This window comes from Lepidochelys kempii, chromosome 12 (assembly GCF_965140265.1).
Source record: "Lepidochelys kempii isolate rLepKem1 chromosome 12, rLepKem1.hap2, whole genome shotgun sequence".
NCBI classification, from domain to species: Eukaryota; Metazoa; Chordata; order Testudines; family Cheloniidae; genus Lepidochelys; species Lepidochelys kempii.
Genome location: NC_133267.1, coordinates 11900726 through 11914827, shown reverse-complemented (window position 1 = coordinate 11914827; position 14102 = coordinate 11900726). Strand labels below are relative to the sequence as shown.

Here is a 14102-nt window from a genome sequence, read left to right as displayed (position 1 = left end):
CCTTTACTGAGTAAAGATCATATTATATGGGCTTAAATAAGCCCAACACTCACAGAAATAATACAGAAATGTTGATGAGCTGCTATGCAATGCAAATTTAAGGGGCATATTTCTTTAAATGCCAAATATTGTATTGAAATCAGACTTTTAGTGATGAACCCAAACCAAGAACCACAAATACAAACACTTACGGACTTTGGGAAAATCCAGACCCAGATTCATTCTGTGTGTGTGTTTTTCCCACCTGTCAAGTGGACCAAAACCAGAACCTGAGAGCCAAACAGTCCCCAAATTGAGGAAAGGTTGGTTCCAGGTCTTGACTTTCTGATTGGGGCCCATCTCATGGGTGTAAAACTTATTGTAGCCACCTCTATGGCACTCTGAGGGATAACAGATCTATACGGATTTAAAGGAGCTGTCACATGGGGTAGAGTCAGGTTCCAAGGTCATTAGAATGGCAGAGCCACAGGGGTATAGGTAGGGCGGTGTGAGTTAGACGAGACATAGTGGACAGGTGGCAGAAAGGACAGGCTAATAGGAAGGTGCAAATCAGTGTGGTGCATTGAAATTCTGCTTGGAGGCTATGTCTGCTGTGTGTCTGACTATGTCTAGTTTAATTTCTGAAGAAACGTTTTAGACAGAACTCTTTTTAGCAATACATCTAAACATGGGCGTTTAGATGAGGGTCGCTACTTTTAACTACTCAGTGCACGTATCAAGTAATAGAGCAGTATTAGACTGTAGTTACTGTTTCACTCTGGTGTTGTGATCTTTTCATTGTAAGTATTATTGCAAATTAGCAAAAAGAAAAGGAGTACTTGTGGCACCTTAGAGACTAACCAATTAAGCTCAAATAAATTGGTTAGTCTCTAAGGTGCCACAAGTACTCCTTTTCTTTTTGCGAATACAGACTAACACGGCTGCTGCTCTGAAACCTATTGCAAATTAGGATATTCATCACTTAAAAATCACCATGTTAATACCTTGGACGTTCCCAAAACCGTGCTAAGTTTTGCAACTTTTTGGACTAGGTGAAGTGGATGTATAACATTCAAGGAATTCAGCAACATCTCTTCACATGTTCCCTTTTCAAAACACAAATGCTTAAAGATCTTGAAAGTTAAACCTATGCATGTTTCAAACTTGAGCTAAAAAATAAATGTCACCTCTCAACTATGTACTGGATTTATCCGTGACTGACAAGGTACCACATATTATCTCAGCAATTACACCTCCCCTAATAAATCAAGATGTGTTCCATGCTTCACAATGTCAGTTCTACCTCTGTTCTGAAGGGAGTTATTTCTGTTTTCTGCTCATGTGCTAAGCAATTGAAATGCTTTATCTGTGACAAGATATTAATCCCAATATTGTCCTAATTTTGTCTGGTCTTTTTCTGCTTCTAGTGCAGAAATCACCATTGACAATCGCCACTGAGATAAGGAAAGTAACCAGCAAGCTTTACAATAAGCCACCATACACACTACTTTAGTTTGTCAAAACAATTAGTGTTCATTTTGATTTTATTCAGTTAGATCTGCAGTGACTGATCAGTATAAATTATGTATTAGGCTGCCCAGCTGTGCTTGTTTATTCATGCATGGACTTGAAGAATTTTCATTTTCTAAGTACTAAAAGAGCTACGACAACAAAAATCTATATTTTAAAATATAAGTGTACTTTCTTCTCAGCAATATTTTTGCCCTCATATTTCATTTGTTTCCCTCCCCCTCCGGACACTTTGTGTTTCCCTCTCCTCTCGCAATATTCTTATTTTCTGTAAATGACATTCTATGCATGTTTCAATTAAGCTATTAGTTTATTCACATAGTTGTCATCAGTTGCATTTGTGTTAATGGAAAGAGCATACTTATTACTTTACCTCTCAATGATTACTTTTTAAGTAAGGCAATGACAGAGCTAAACCAAATGATGCTGATACTAAAAGCACCAAAAATCAAATTAAGTCAACTGCATTTGGACTCCAGTCATCATGCTTCACTGCAATACTACTCAAAACATTTTCAACTGAGACTCTGATATTCTCCTTAAAAACAGAAGTTTTGAATCCATAGATAATTTTTTCTGTTCATGTACAGTACATAGATATATTGTTCTTTGGAACAGCTTATTAAAAGGAATACACACTGTGTGTATAGGTACAAATTAATGGGAAAGATTTACAACAATCATCTGCCACACCATGGTAACTTAAGCTCTCCCATAAAACATTGCCATCAGTGTGAAAAGCAGAATGACAATACAGTTGTTGAAGTAGTTTACTATAATCAAAAAGTAAAAGCCAATTCCACAATACTTTCTCTCCAAAGCTTCACTGAACCAAGATTGGTTCAAGAAGCCATTTACATAAAGTTTATGCCTATGTTTACATATCACAGAAAGATGATTGAACAATTTTGACATACTGATTCCAGTTGCTAAGTGAGATAACCAAACAGCCTGGTAGCAGCGTTTCAGAAGAACAAGGAAAGATAGAACTTCTGACCTCTTGAAAATCTAGTGTGGGAAGGTAAAACTTGTATTGGTTAATGTGAACATAGTTTAATATCCCAGGTTGGAAGGGTAATTTAAAACCGTCACATGTCTGGCTCTTGTGCACAAAGTATGTTACACAAAGATCTCCAAAGGGCAAGGCAGGGTGCCACAAGTAAAGAGAGAATTTAGTTGCAAAAGGCCATCTCTCAAAGCTGCAGTCAGCTGCAGGATACTTAACAGGTAATAGATTTGTTTTAATATTGATTGTGCTGGGTACAGATTGACAAATATAATGTTTGCATTGATCTGCATTGTGTCTATTATGAGATTGGTTTTGTGCATTGAATATTGCTTGAGGTTTCGGTGTTCATTTATTTTTAAGGTCAAGAGAGAGAGGTAAACTTGAACATAGCATTTCTACAAACTGGCTGGATTTATAAATCAAGAGTAAATCAATAATGCCCTCACAATAGCCCCTATGTCTTCTTATCACAAAGGGGCTGAGCAAATTTTGTTGTTGCTGCTTTTATCAGATAATTTAAGAAAGCATTTCTGTTAAGAAACACTAAATTGGTAATAACAGTTGCAGAGTCAAGTGACTTAGAAAAAGTGGTTTTATTACTTTATAATTAACATACTTCCCCCCCCTCCCAGGGATTCTTGCAATTAAATTAATTAGCAATAATGTTACCCAAAAGTGTTTTTTAATGAATTTTCTTAAATTACTGCCAGTGTCAAAAATGGCAAAAATGGATCAGTTGCTTGACTGAAAAGTACCGCCTTGGTCAGCATTTCACACTAACAGTACTATTCCATCCAGATCATCCACAATTCAAATTAAAGTCTGGCTTTTTTGTTTTTGTTCCCCCGCAGAAATTATAGTCAAATTGGTCTGAAGATAATTTCAGCTCTTTCTCAAGGTAACTGGATACTGCAAGGTTCAGGAGCTCAGCAGAGTCTGAGCATCAGAGATCTCCAGAAGATTAAACATTAGCAGGAGCCTTGAAATCTGAGGGGTGAGATCTTGCACCTTCTATTCTGGCAAAACTTCCAGGAAGAGCAACTTAAATTAGTGTACAGAGTGGCAGTCGATAAACTGCTATTTTAATACACCCCAAACCAGATCTCAAAACCAAGCAATTCTTCTGTTATCTTGGATTAGTGGATACATAGTGTAATTGTGAACAAACAAGGGAAAGGAGAGAAAGCCCTGGACAGTATTTCACACAAACAGCACCACTCCAGATAGTCAACAATTCTTCTTATGGCACTTCTGCCCACTGAGTTTTAATACCTATGCATAGTAAACACAAACAATCAAATCCTTCATGAATACAGTGCTCCCTCAAACGTACCGTTCAATGAGGTGCCATCAGGGACAAAAAAAAAGGTGATGTGCTTAAATCCAGACCTTCAAGTGGTCTATACATGTAAATGGTTGCTCCAGATTGGACTAAAGTAGTGCACATATCCTCTCCTTCCTCACAGGTGAGCTTTGAAACTGGCCTGAAATATAGTGGAAGTCTTGGCCGCTGCATATTACTGAAATCTGTAATATGAGTGTGTTTGGATAGGAAGGATTCCTGTATTCCTGTTGCCACAGTGCCTCTAAGGTGGTGGGCAATAGGATCTAGTCTGGCAAGCCGGTCGGAGAGGAGCAGCCCAATGTTATACGTGGCTGATAGAAGAGTGGCTTCTAGATCATCTTTCTCCCCCCCGCCCTTTAATAATTGCAGGAGTGCAACAAATCCAGATCTCCCTACAACTAGTCTTCTCTTACCTTATATTAGAGCCGCATTTATACCCACACACTGTGGCTGAAATACAACCGCCGAAGGTAATTGAAAACTTACTTTCCAGGGTCTTATTTACACGTGGAAAGTGCTTAAAGTGAGTTCCCTTGCTCCATGGAGAGGATTCTTTCTGGCATAGTCAATGCCGCTTCCAGCAACAACACTGTATTAACTCCCAAGCGAGAAGCGCTGTTTCTTAATAAAAGAAACTTTTTAAAACCGGTATTGCCGGACTTTTGTTATTGTTCTGAGAAGAGACTGGGGGCGGGTGTGTGCGCGCGTGTTTTCTTTTGCTTCAGCAATGAATGCTGAGCGTTTCCCAGAATCAGGGCTTGTGCATTCAGAAGGCGGTTGGTGTAAAACAATAGAAGTTTGGTTTGGCTTTGCTGAATTGCCTTGTGGGTTTTCACAGCCTGAATGCGCCCGCGGTCGGACATGAGCGCCAATCCCACGACTTAAGTAACCGGTCTTGGTTTTCAGAGGGGTTTGTTTATTCGCAGCAGAATAATATTGCGCCTCCCGTTGCAAACTCTGACCCCCGTGTTCTGGCTACCTTAAGGGGCAACTTTCGGTGGGTATCATGAGGGGGGAAGGGGGTCACGGCGTTTTCGGGCTGGGCTTGCACAGTATCTGCCTGCAAACTTTGAAAAGGTTGCGAGCAGAAGGTATTTCTACCGGACTGAGCGCGTTTCATTCCCTGAAGAAACAGGTTAACGCTGTTTATTCTCCTTTGGTGCGGGCTTCTTTCCTTTCTCTCTGGCTCAGATCTTAGATCTAGCGCTGTTCGAGCAGCTGCCGGCTTCAGGCGCGGCTCTCTAGCGCCACCCTTAGAGAATCCGCGCAACTGCAGCTAAGCTTAGTTTATTTATTATTATTTGTCCATTCCTACCTCCAACTTCGTGGTGGGCTGCAGGAGGAAAGGAAAGTCAGCTTTCACTCTGACCTCTGTCTAGGTCGCATCTGCCAGGGTCCCGATCGTCAGGCAAGGAAGCACACGCAGTAGGGTTCATTGGTTTGTTTTCCCCTCAAAAACATGCCACCGTTAGTAGGAAGACCACTCTTCTCTGGCAAGTCGTGCGTGGAACACTCAGTTGCAAGTTGCAGCAAATACCCCGTTTACATTGGGTGTGGTGTGTGTACGTGGAATGCTCTTTGCTAACAGAAACCGGTAGAGAACACAGGTTGATATAAACTAAATAGTTTGGGAGCCCCTGCAGCAGACATGGGGAGACTGGACGCTGGGAGAGAGAGGGTTGTAATGTTTTGGTTGTTTTTTTTTGCAATGAGAAAATAAATCTCCCCCCCCCCCCGAATTTGTCAAATTGGTGGCTTACAGGGATAGGGATCCTCCTCCCCTACCTCTCTGCACTGCACAAGATACCAGATCCGGCCAGGGCGTGCAGGACCACTTTTCCTGTCGGAGGAGGGGAGGGGCAGCTGGCCTTAAAATGCAGTGTAATTTCTCTCCAGGAGAGAAATCATATACCGAGCAGTTGCGGTTAGCACACGACGCGAAAAACTCCTGAACCCTCCCACCCCCAAGATCTCACCTCAAAGGCAAATTTGCAATGTGTACGTTGCTGGTTAAACAAGGGCATTTCCATTTTGTTAATTGACGCAATTACGCCTTAGTGGTAATGGGCAGGCTGGTCTCCAGGCAGCCATCAATCACCTTCCCATTGACCTGTCAAAGCCTCCCCTCGCCTCCCCTCCATTCATTCCTGTTGGGACCATTTCTGGATCTAATCGAGAAAAATGGATCCCCTGCTCATCATCACTTAGGGAGAGACCCTTGGGTCAGGGAGCGGGCTGGCTGCGAGACAGAGAGAGGAAAGACTACCTCGGAGGGCTCTTCGCTTCCCTGGTCAACCAGCATGCTGTTGTCTCCCCCCCCCCCCCCCGCCCCACGTGGAGCAGTTCTTCCTCATTTGCGTATCCCAGATGTCTCTCCCTTCCCTGGCAAGCTGCAGGCGCCTTGCAAGGGGGTCGTTGGTTTTTTGGCCCCTTCCTTTCAGGGCCACTGGAAAGGGCAAGAGGATTCCAGCCTTTGCAGCACGAATAATGGACTCGGATGCAAACAGTTGGGGCTGGCGAACAGACAGATCCAAACGATCATAAAGGAGAGAGGGGGGATAATTAGCACAGAGGCAGGCACATACTCGAGAATTTGCTAAAGAGAGTCCCGTACATTCGCGGGCACCAGATCCACCCTGAATGGAGCAGCATGGTTAACTCCTGTGCACGACTTTCCCCTGCACTACCCGCAAACGCCATTTCTTTCCCTTTTCTTTCTTTGAAGCTCCAGGGCTGAGGTATCTCGGGGAGGGGGGAGAACGGTCTAGGTTACACTTTAGTGAATGGAAGAAGTTTCTTCTCCCGCCCCCCCCCCCGATTCTTCAAAATCCAAATTGGATTGTGTTTTTAAAGAGAGCGCCCGCGAGAGACCAACCGCGCAGCAGTCCAGGTCCCTGCCTTTGACGTGCATCACAGCCCAACATTAAAACAACATGAAACAAGTGTTGAGTGCATCTTAGCTGTTAGAGATGATTGGCAACGATGGTTATAGCCTGGCTGGGGCTGTCGTTTCGGGATTACTATGACGTCACTTGGATACTCTTCCATGGATGAATGCTAAAGAACTATAGAGCAGAAAATAATACAACAAGCAGGCTCCATATCTTGCAAGCCTTACGTGATCCCCTCCTTTCTTTTAAACTCCCCTTTTCAGTTCAAGCCTCCATATATTGGGGTGATTTTTATATAAAAACATATATATTCCTAAGAAGGATGGCAGGTGGGGGGGAAGCCTTCTTTCAGGCTCCATACCTCATGCCTGGTTGCTTTTCTTAAGTGTAATCATCTATAATTGAGGTGGGGGAAGCCATACGTGGACATGTGTATGGGAGAAGGTACATCTTGAAGCAGGGGGTTTAGTTACAATCGATCGGGGGGGGGGAGGAGGAATATTGCTTATGGTTCAAAAATAAGGAGCAGCTATGTCCTTCTCTCAGTTTGGATATCCCTACAGCACCACTTCGCAGGTAAGAGAAGTGAGCACTCACTTTTGATCAGATTCCGCTGCTGCATTCCAGATGTCTTGTTTCCTTCCCCCACCCCCCTTTGCTTCGAGTCTTTTTAAAGGGCGCATCTGGAGGCTTTTTAAGAAATGTGTGCGTGCGTGTGTCTCTTGTGTTATTCTAGGATTTTAAAAAATGACAACCACCCTCCGTCTGCGGGGCAAGGAACCTGATATGGCACTGCTCTGTGTTTAGATGCAGCTGATTTACAAATCTGTATCGATCTATTTACCTGTGTTACTCGCTTAAAGCTTTCATTTGAGAGGCGCAGCGTCGGGCATTGGCTTTTGGAGGAGCTTTTCTCCCTTTTTTTTTTTTTTACTCTGCGGTGTGAGCCTTGCAGGCTAGCTCTTATGCACCTCTAGAAAGTACTCGGCCAGAGCTTGTGTGTGCCGGTCTATTTTACTAGATGTTATTGTTGTGTGATTTATCTGTGACATGCTCCTCCGTCTTTCCTCTCACTGCCTCTTATTACAAATGTCTCGACTTTTGCCTAGCGACTTCCAAAAGTGCCTCCAAATTAACTAAATTGCTGCTCTATGGTAAATCGATCCATAATTTATTTTGGTTGGATTATTTATACACCGTGATCACGGCAAGGTTTTCCTCCCCTTCCTTGGGAAGTTGGCTTCCCCTGTGCTTTTAAAAGTAAAGGAATCCGACGCCTTTGACTGCATCATCTGACATATTTAGTGCTTCGCCTATTGTCAAGTAATCTGCAATCGCAACTTCTTGCCTTTAGATCAGTGTGAACTGGAGTAACGGGGTTTACACAGATTTGTTTTACAATTTTCTATGGCAATGGTTTCCCTAAAGTTTTGCCTGCTTTGATTAGCTGCCCCCCCCCCCCCACACACACACACACACGCTTCCCATTCGGTTTAGTTCCAATTTTCCTGCACTAGTTGACACTCCTTTGTAGGCAGGTTGGGTGTTTCCCTCCCCATCTCAATTCTTTCTGCTGGTGCTGCGTGTAAAACATCCCTTTCTCTCCCCAGTTTTTTGTGTCTGCCAGCCCCAGTACGACTTGTTGTGAAACTGCCTCCAGATCCGTGTCGGATGTTTGCTCTGGGTCTGCCCACGCGGCTACGATTTGCTGCCCCTCGTACGAAAACAGGCTGCTGACCAGCACCCGGACGGAGCTCAATGCAGCTCTGGGGATGTGCAGCTCTCCCTATTCAGCAGCCGCAGCCAGCCAGGGTTATGCCAACTACCTTCCTTACAGCACAGACCCATCCACTCTTTACACCACGCTGGTGAGTAGACGCCCAAATACCAAGCTTCGTCCTGTGACCAGGAGCTTTTATTCTATGGCTACCTCTGGGCATAGGGGGAGGGAGGACAGGAAGGGGGGGGGGGTCAGCTAGCCTGCAACAGGCGACAAACTTGCTTTAGGACACGGGGAGGGGAGGGGAAGAGGCAGAGTGTGTAGGAAGAAGCAAAATTAGCAAGCATGCTAAGACAGCTGCCTCGTCCTTCTGGTGTAAAGGCAGCAGCGGGGGCCCCTCAGGACAGCAGGGATCAGAGACACAGCAGGGGCGTCACAGGATTGGAATGCATGGAGCCCCCCCCCCCTTGATTCAGTCAGACAAGTGGATTCAGTCAGACAAATTTCCTGTTTTAACACCTTCAATCTGAACGTCCAGCGCTGCTCCTTCCCTTCCAGAACCCTCAGTATGAAATGAAGGACGGCACGAGCGGTTTGCACTCGGGAATCGGACAGCCTGCTGCCTTCTACCCCTACGATCATTCCTTAGGGCAGTATCAGTACGACAGGTAACAGCCCCTTGGATCAACTGCGAGTAGGATTAATATCCCTCTGCGACGCAGCAACAGGCGTCCCCAAACCCCGGGGTGTTCTAGCTGACAGATGTTCTACAAAGGCTCGAAGCACGCGGCTAACAGCAGTCAGGCAGCATCAAAACTTGGCCGCTCACCTCCTTGGTCAATTGCCGCGGCAACCAAGTTCTAGGGCAAGGCGAATTGTATTCACAACATCGCCTGCGAAAGCGGTGACACGTGGCACTCCCCGTTAAAACGGGGTGTAACCCTCTGCTCGTGACCTCCCACCCCAGGGTGAACTCGAAACGGGACCGCGACCGAAAGATTCCCTCTCCTTCCCCGGTCCTCTTTGATCCCATCCCGTCGTTTAAAAACAAACACAAAAAAGTAGCAAATAAATAAAACACCCAGAGCGAAGTCAGCGAAGTAATTCTGGCTAATAGAAGCCGGAGGAGAGGGGGAGGAATTGTTTAGAGTGGGTAGCTTTAGTCTGAATAGACGGTTTGCTGGTAAAGTTAATTTTGTGCCACTTCCGCATATTACCCATGCAGTGACATTTCCTCTTTAAATATTTCATGGCAGGTATGGGACAGTGGATTTCAGTGGCTCAGCCAGGCGCAAAAATGCAACTCGAGAGACAACCAGCACCCTTAAGACCTGGCTGTACGAACACAGGAAAAACCCTTATCCCACCAAAGGCGAGAAAATCATGCTGGCCATCATCACCAAAATGACCCTCACTCAAGTGTCCACTTGGTTTGCTAACGCCCGACGGAGGCTCAAGAAGGAAAACAAAATGACCTGGTCTCCCAAGAACAAAGCAGGGGAAGAGAGAAAAGATGAAAACAAAAGAGAGGAAGAGGAGTATGGCACCGAAAATGAAGGCAAAGGTAGGGGTGGGGGAGGACACCTAGGACGAGTGACTTTGAATTGGATTGTGCTGGGATTTCTCTTTCTTGATAGCCATGTCTTCCTTAGGAAGGTGTTTAAAAAGCAAGACAAGAGACAGACCCCATCTCAAAGACACAATAGCAAACTCTATAGGAAGTGGCGTCAAAAGTAATGAGACAACAGCCTCTGCAAAGCATCCTCCCCCCACACACAAATATACTGTCGGTGATTAACATCTTGCATTGCACACACCCAGTTCTCGTGCCCTTTCACAATCTCACTCATGTGTTGGTTTCTTCCCCCCCCCCCCTTCCTTATTTTGAAAAGCAGGTCAGAAAAGCTTCAAGGAAGAAAAGGAATTGAGACTGAGAGACCTGGACGATTTAGACGAGGACGAACAAGACAAGATAGACAACGACCGAAAGACTGCCCCGAAAGTCAGCACGGCTTTGGCGGAGTCTGAGAAAAGGGACTGCACCAGCGTGACCCCACCTAGCCATTTTCACACTCTCCCCTGTAACAAGACCGTGCCGGTGGCAGGAGGAGACTTCTTAGAGACCGTGGGGCAAAAGGCAGCCAAAGCGGTGGGCACCATTACTCAAGGGCAGCAATACGAAACCCCAGACAAGCCCAGAATCTGGTCGTTAGCTCACACAGCCGGGGCCCATGTTGCGGTTGCCCCCCCGCACACCGAGCCAAGGACCGTGAGCCCTGGCTGTTTGCTGGGCAGGGGGAGGCGCTCTGGGTCGGGACGCTGCCCTGAGGCCAGCCCCCTGGGCAGTCTCAGAGCCCAGCCCATTGCGGACAGTGCGCTCGAAGAACTACCCCAGGCCACCAAGATTTGTAGAAACTCCACTTTCAACCTGCAGTCTATCCAACTAAGCTGTGCTCCCTATCCCGTCCTGGGGGAGACGTGCCAGTATTCTTCAGGAGCTGAAGGTACTTCCATATTTCTCTTCGTCCTGATGGGGGGCTGGGGGGGGGGCATGCTTCAATGCTAAAACAGGCGGCTAACCGTAACAACTGACCTCCTTCCCCATTAGCTGCCTGTTTCTAGCCCAACACGTTTGTTTACCGCACAGGTCACATGAAAAACATACAGCTCCCGCTAATTTGATGCAGCACAGAGCTGGCTGCTGGGCCTAATCATTTTCTGCAACATAAGCTTATTTTGAACAATTATTCTAGTACAACTAACTCCTGGCTGGGGTGAGGGAGTGGGGTATGGGCAGGCCCCCCAAAGTCCAAGAGGCTGGAAGGATTTCAGAGAGCTGGAAAGCCTTTTGGCCTAGGTCAGACAAAGCAAATGTACCTGGTGAAGCTTCAACGTTGATGATAAATTGGTTGTGTCTATACGCAGGGTTTGGGAGAAATGTGAAACCCAGCCAAGGAGCCATAGATCTCAGTGAAGGTTGTGTAGCGCAGCATAAAGATAAACTGAGAACAGCTTTTAGGCCAGTGCTGAAGAGGTGAGGTAGGTAACTAACTTTCCTGCACACTAAATCATTTTATGGGCTCCTCAATGGGACAGTAAAAGATATATATTTCAGAGAGAATCCGGGCTGTGTTTGCTAGGGGATACTGCTTCACTTTCAAAGTATTACAAACAGATTACACAAAAGCGCAGGGTCCCCTTGTCTAACCTAACTTCGTGTGTGCGAATGACCGATGTGACCTATTAAAACAGCCCCACTTTACCAAACTACATGATTTTATTTGAGTGCTTAGTAGTTGAGAGGTTATTGAAACCTTGGTGGGAGAGAGAGAACATATGCTGGCTACTGTGGTGTGAGTTTGGTGGAGAGGACGGACAGGGGAGAGGATAGGCACAAGTAATGATATCTGTGTTCTGCTTTGCAGGGAAATTTCTCCCAGGACCCACAACTATTCTAGTAAGTTAGTTTAAAATGTTATTTGAGCACACAGATAATTAGGTCCAAATGTTTCTTTTCAGTAAGCAAATTGCCCCAAGACATTTACTGTGTCTTTCCCCCCACCCCCAATGTCGCACCTGAGTTTAGTTTTGTAAAAAACTCCAGCATTTTAAAGACGATAAATTGGGGTGTTTTCGTAGCTTTTAGCCTCTGAAGGCGCGGGACACACATTTCACTAATGCCAGTGAGATTCGCATCACCTTTCTTTCCTTCTCAGCAGGTTAGCCCAGCACCTATGTGAGAATCCCGAAGATGGGTCTGAGCATCAAGGCTCTTGGCTTGAAAACTCCTCCGCCAGCCATGAGGATCCCTGCGCCTTGAAAGCATTACATCTGACTCTGGCTTCCCTCCTTCTTGTATGGAGGAGCGGTCATTACATATGCACAACTTGCTTTTAAAAAATGGATGAGACTAAAACCCCCCTCGGAAAGAGAGCGGGGGAACTTGAATAAATTATAGACTTTGTCTCATGCACTGGATCATTGTAGTTTCGCACAAGTTTACAAGACAATACTCCATCCCCGCCACCCCACTGCTATCACTCCGAGTTTGAACAGACCCGCCTCAAGAACCGTCGTGTTCAATGTACAACTTTGTAATTTGTAAAATACCAGTGATTAGCGTGTTTACCAAAAGGCCAGTCTTAACTTTATCCCACTTTGTCCTTTAAAAAAAAATAAAATCCCTACAGTACTTTCATTCCTCCCCTTTCTTTCTCTGGTAAAGTATGTTTGTAAATCATATTGTCTGTGTGGTTCTGAAGAGACAAAAGAGAGTGGGTATTGTTTAAGGACATTCGACGGGCTGTTTAGTTTCTGTCATCCTATAAAGATCTCGCTGGACGTATTTTTAAGAGTCTCTAATTAAAACGAATCAGCTGAATCCTCTAAAGCCGTCTTGCAAACTTGAGGAACTTATGTCTGAACTACTCAAAGGTCTGACCAATAGGACAAGCGAAAGCTGTCTCTCCCTCCTCCCCGCCCCAACGATGTTGGCTTTCCCCGTTTTTAAACTATCCACCCCTCCTCCCAGACGTGCATGCTGGGGGGTTGGGGGGGGGGAAGGGAATATTGGGTGCCCCTGCCAGTTTAAAGTCTAGCAACTGGTCTGGAGTGGCAAAGTAGGGCATTGTAAGTAGTCATCACCATAATCCAGTTAAAAGAGCAGGGTTGAACTTTCCAAGGCAGACCAGAAAGGGAAACCGCATCTCTGTATTATTTCTGATTAATTAAAAGTGTCATCAAACACTTTCTGTTCAGACTAATAAACCAAGTCGGGATGAGGAAAGAATGTTTCTTTGTTCCCTGTTTCTAGAAGCAGTGGCAATAATTTAAATTATTAACAACTGTGGTAATTAAGAGGTCATCTATAGATCAACCCGATACTAGCTATTTCCAAGTTCACCAGGGTCAACATTTACATTAAGTCATTTGTGGTCAATAGAGTCCAATGAATTCTGCCTTAATAAATCAGGGAAATCAATCCTGAATATCGAGTAGGGTTCTGCATGTTTACCAAAGGCTACTAAGACAAGTGGGACTGCTCAGGGGGGATCCTATGGTTTTGTGCCCGAGAAGAAGTGAAGCGTTTCAGGGGGATGAGAGACTGAAGATCAATGAGACGGGATCACTGGGAGTGACTGGAAGTGGTCTGTGTAACACACCCACGCTCTCTCTATGCATCTGTAGGTTGGGAGTGTGTCTATGCGGATCGTAGACTCACGTCTATAACGTCGTAGGTGTTTTCCTTCTTTAGAGTATGTTTCATACTTGGAATTTGCATAACAACCGGAATAAGTAACTATGATATACGCACTAGACCTTTGTTATGAGTTAATTATCATGTCTTCCAAGTATGAAACACACACCTAAGACACAAAACATTATAGTTGTATAAGACCTCTATATATTATGAACATATCACACACACACACACCGATTTTTATGTGGAAAATGTAGTATGTCCTGTTTTCTTTTTATTGTAAATATTCCTAAAGTGCATATATTTTAATGTATGTCCCATTATTTATAAATACTTCAGCTTTAATGCTGAGAAGCAGCACGGGGTTTTGTGATGAAGACCGTAAGTAGAAAAGGTTACCATAGATTTTCCAGTTTTGTGGGCCAACC

At 44.9% G+C, this 14102-nt stretch overlaps 1 protein-coding gene across 1 annotated transcript; it reads left to right on the top strand.

Annotated features, from left to right (window-relative positions):
• Positions 1 to 7285: 7285 nt before the first annotated feature.
• Positions 7286 to 12221, top strand: IRX6 (iroquois homeobox 6). Its single transcript, XM_073308461.1, has 7 exons — positions 7286 to 7330; positions 8365 to 8622; positions 9033 to 9142; positions 9731 to 10038; positions 10367 to 10978; positions 11400 to 11513; positions 12194 to 12221. Exons 1-6 carry the CDS (start codon positions 7286 to 7288, stop codon positions 11510 to 11512), a joined length of 1446 nt encoding a protein of 481 aa, XP_073164562.1. The 3' UTR covers position 11513; positions 12194 to 12221.
• The last annotated feature ends 1881 nt before the right edge of the window (positions 12222 to 14102 follow it).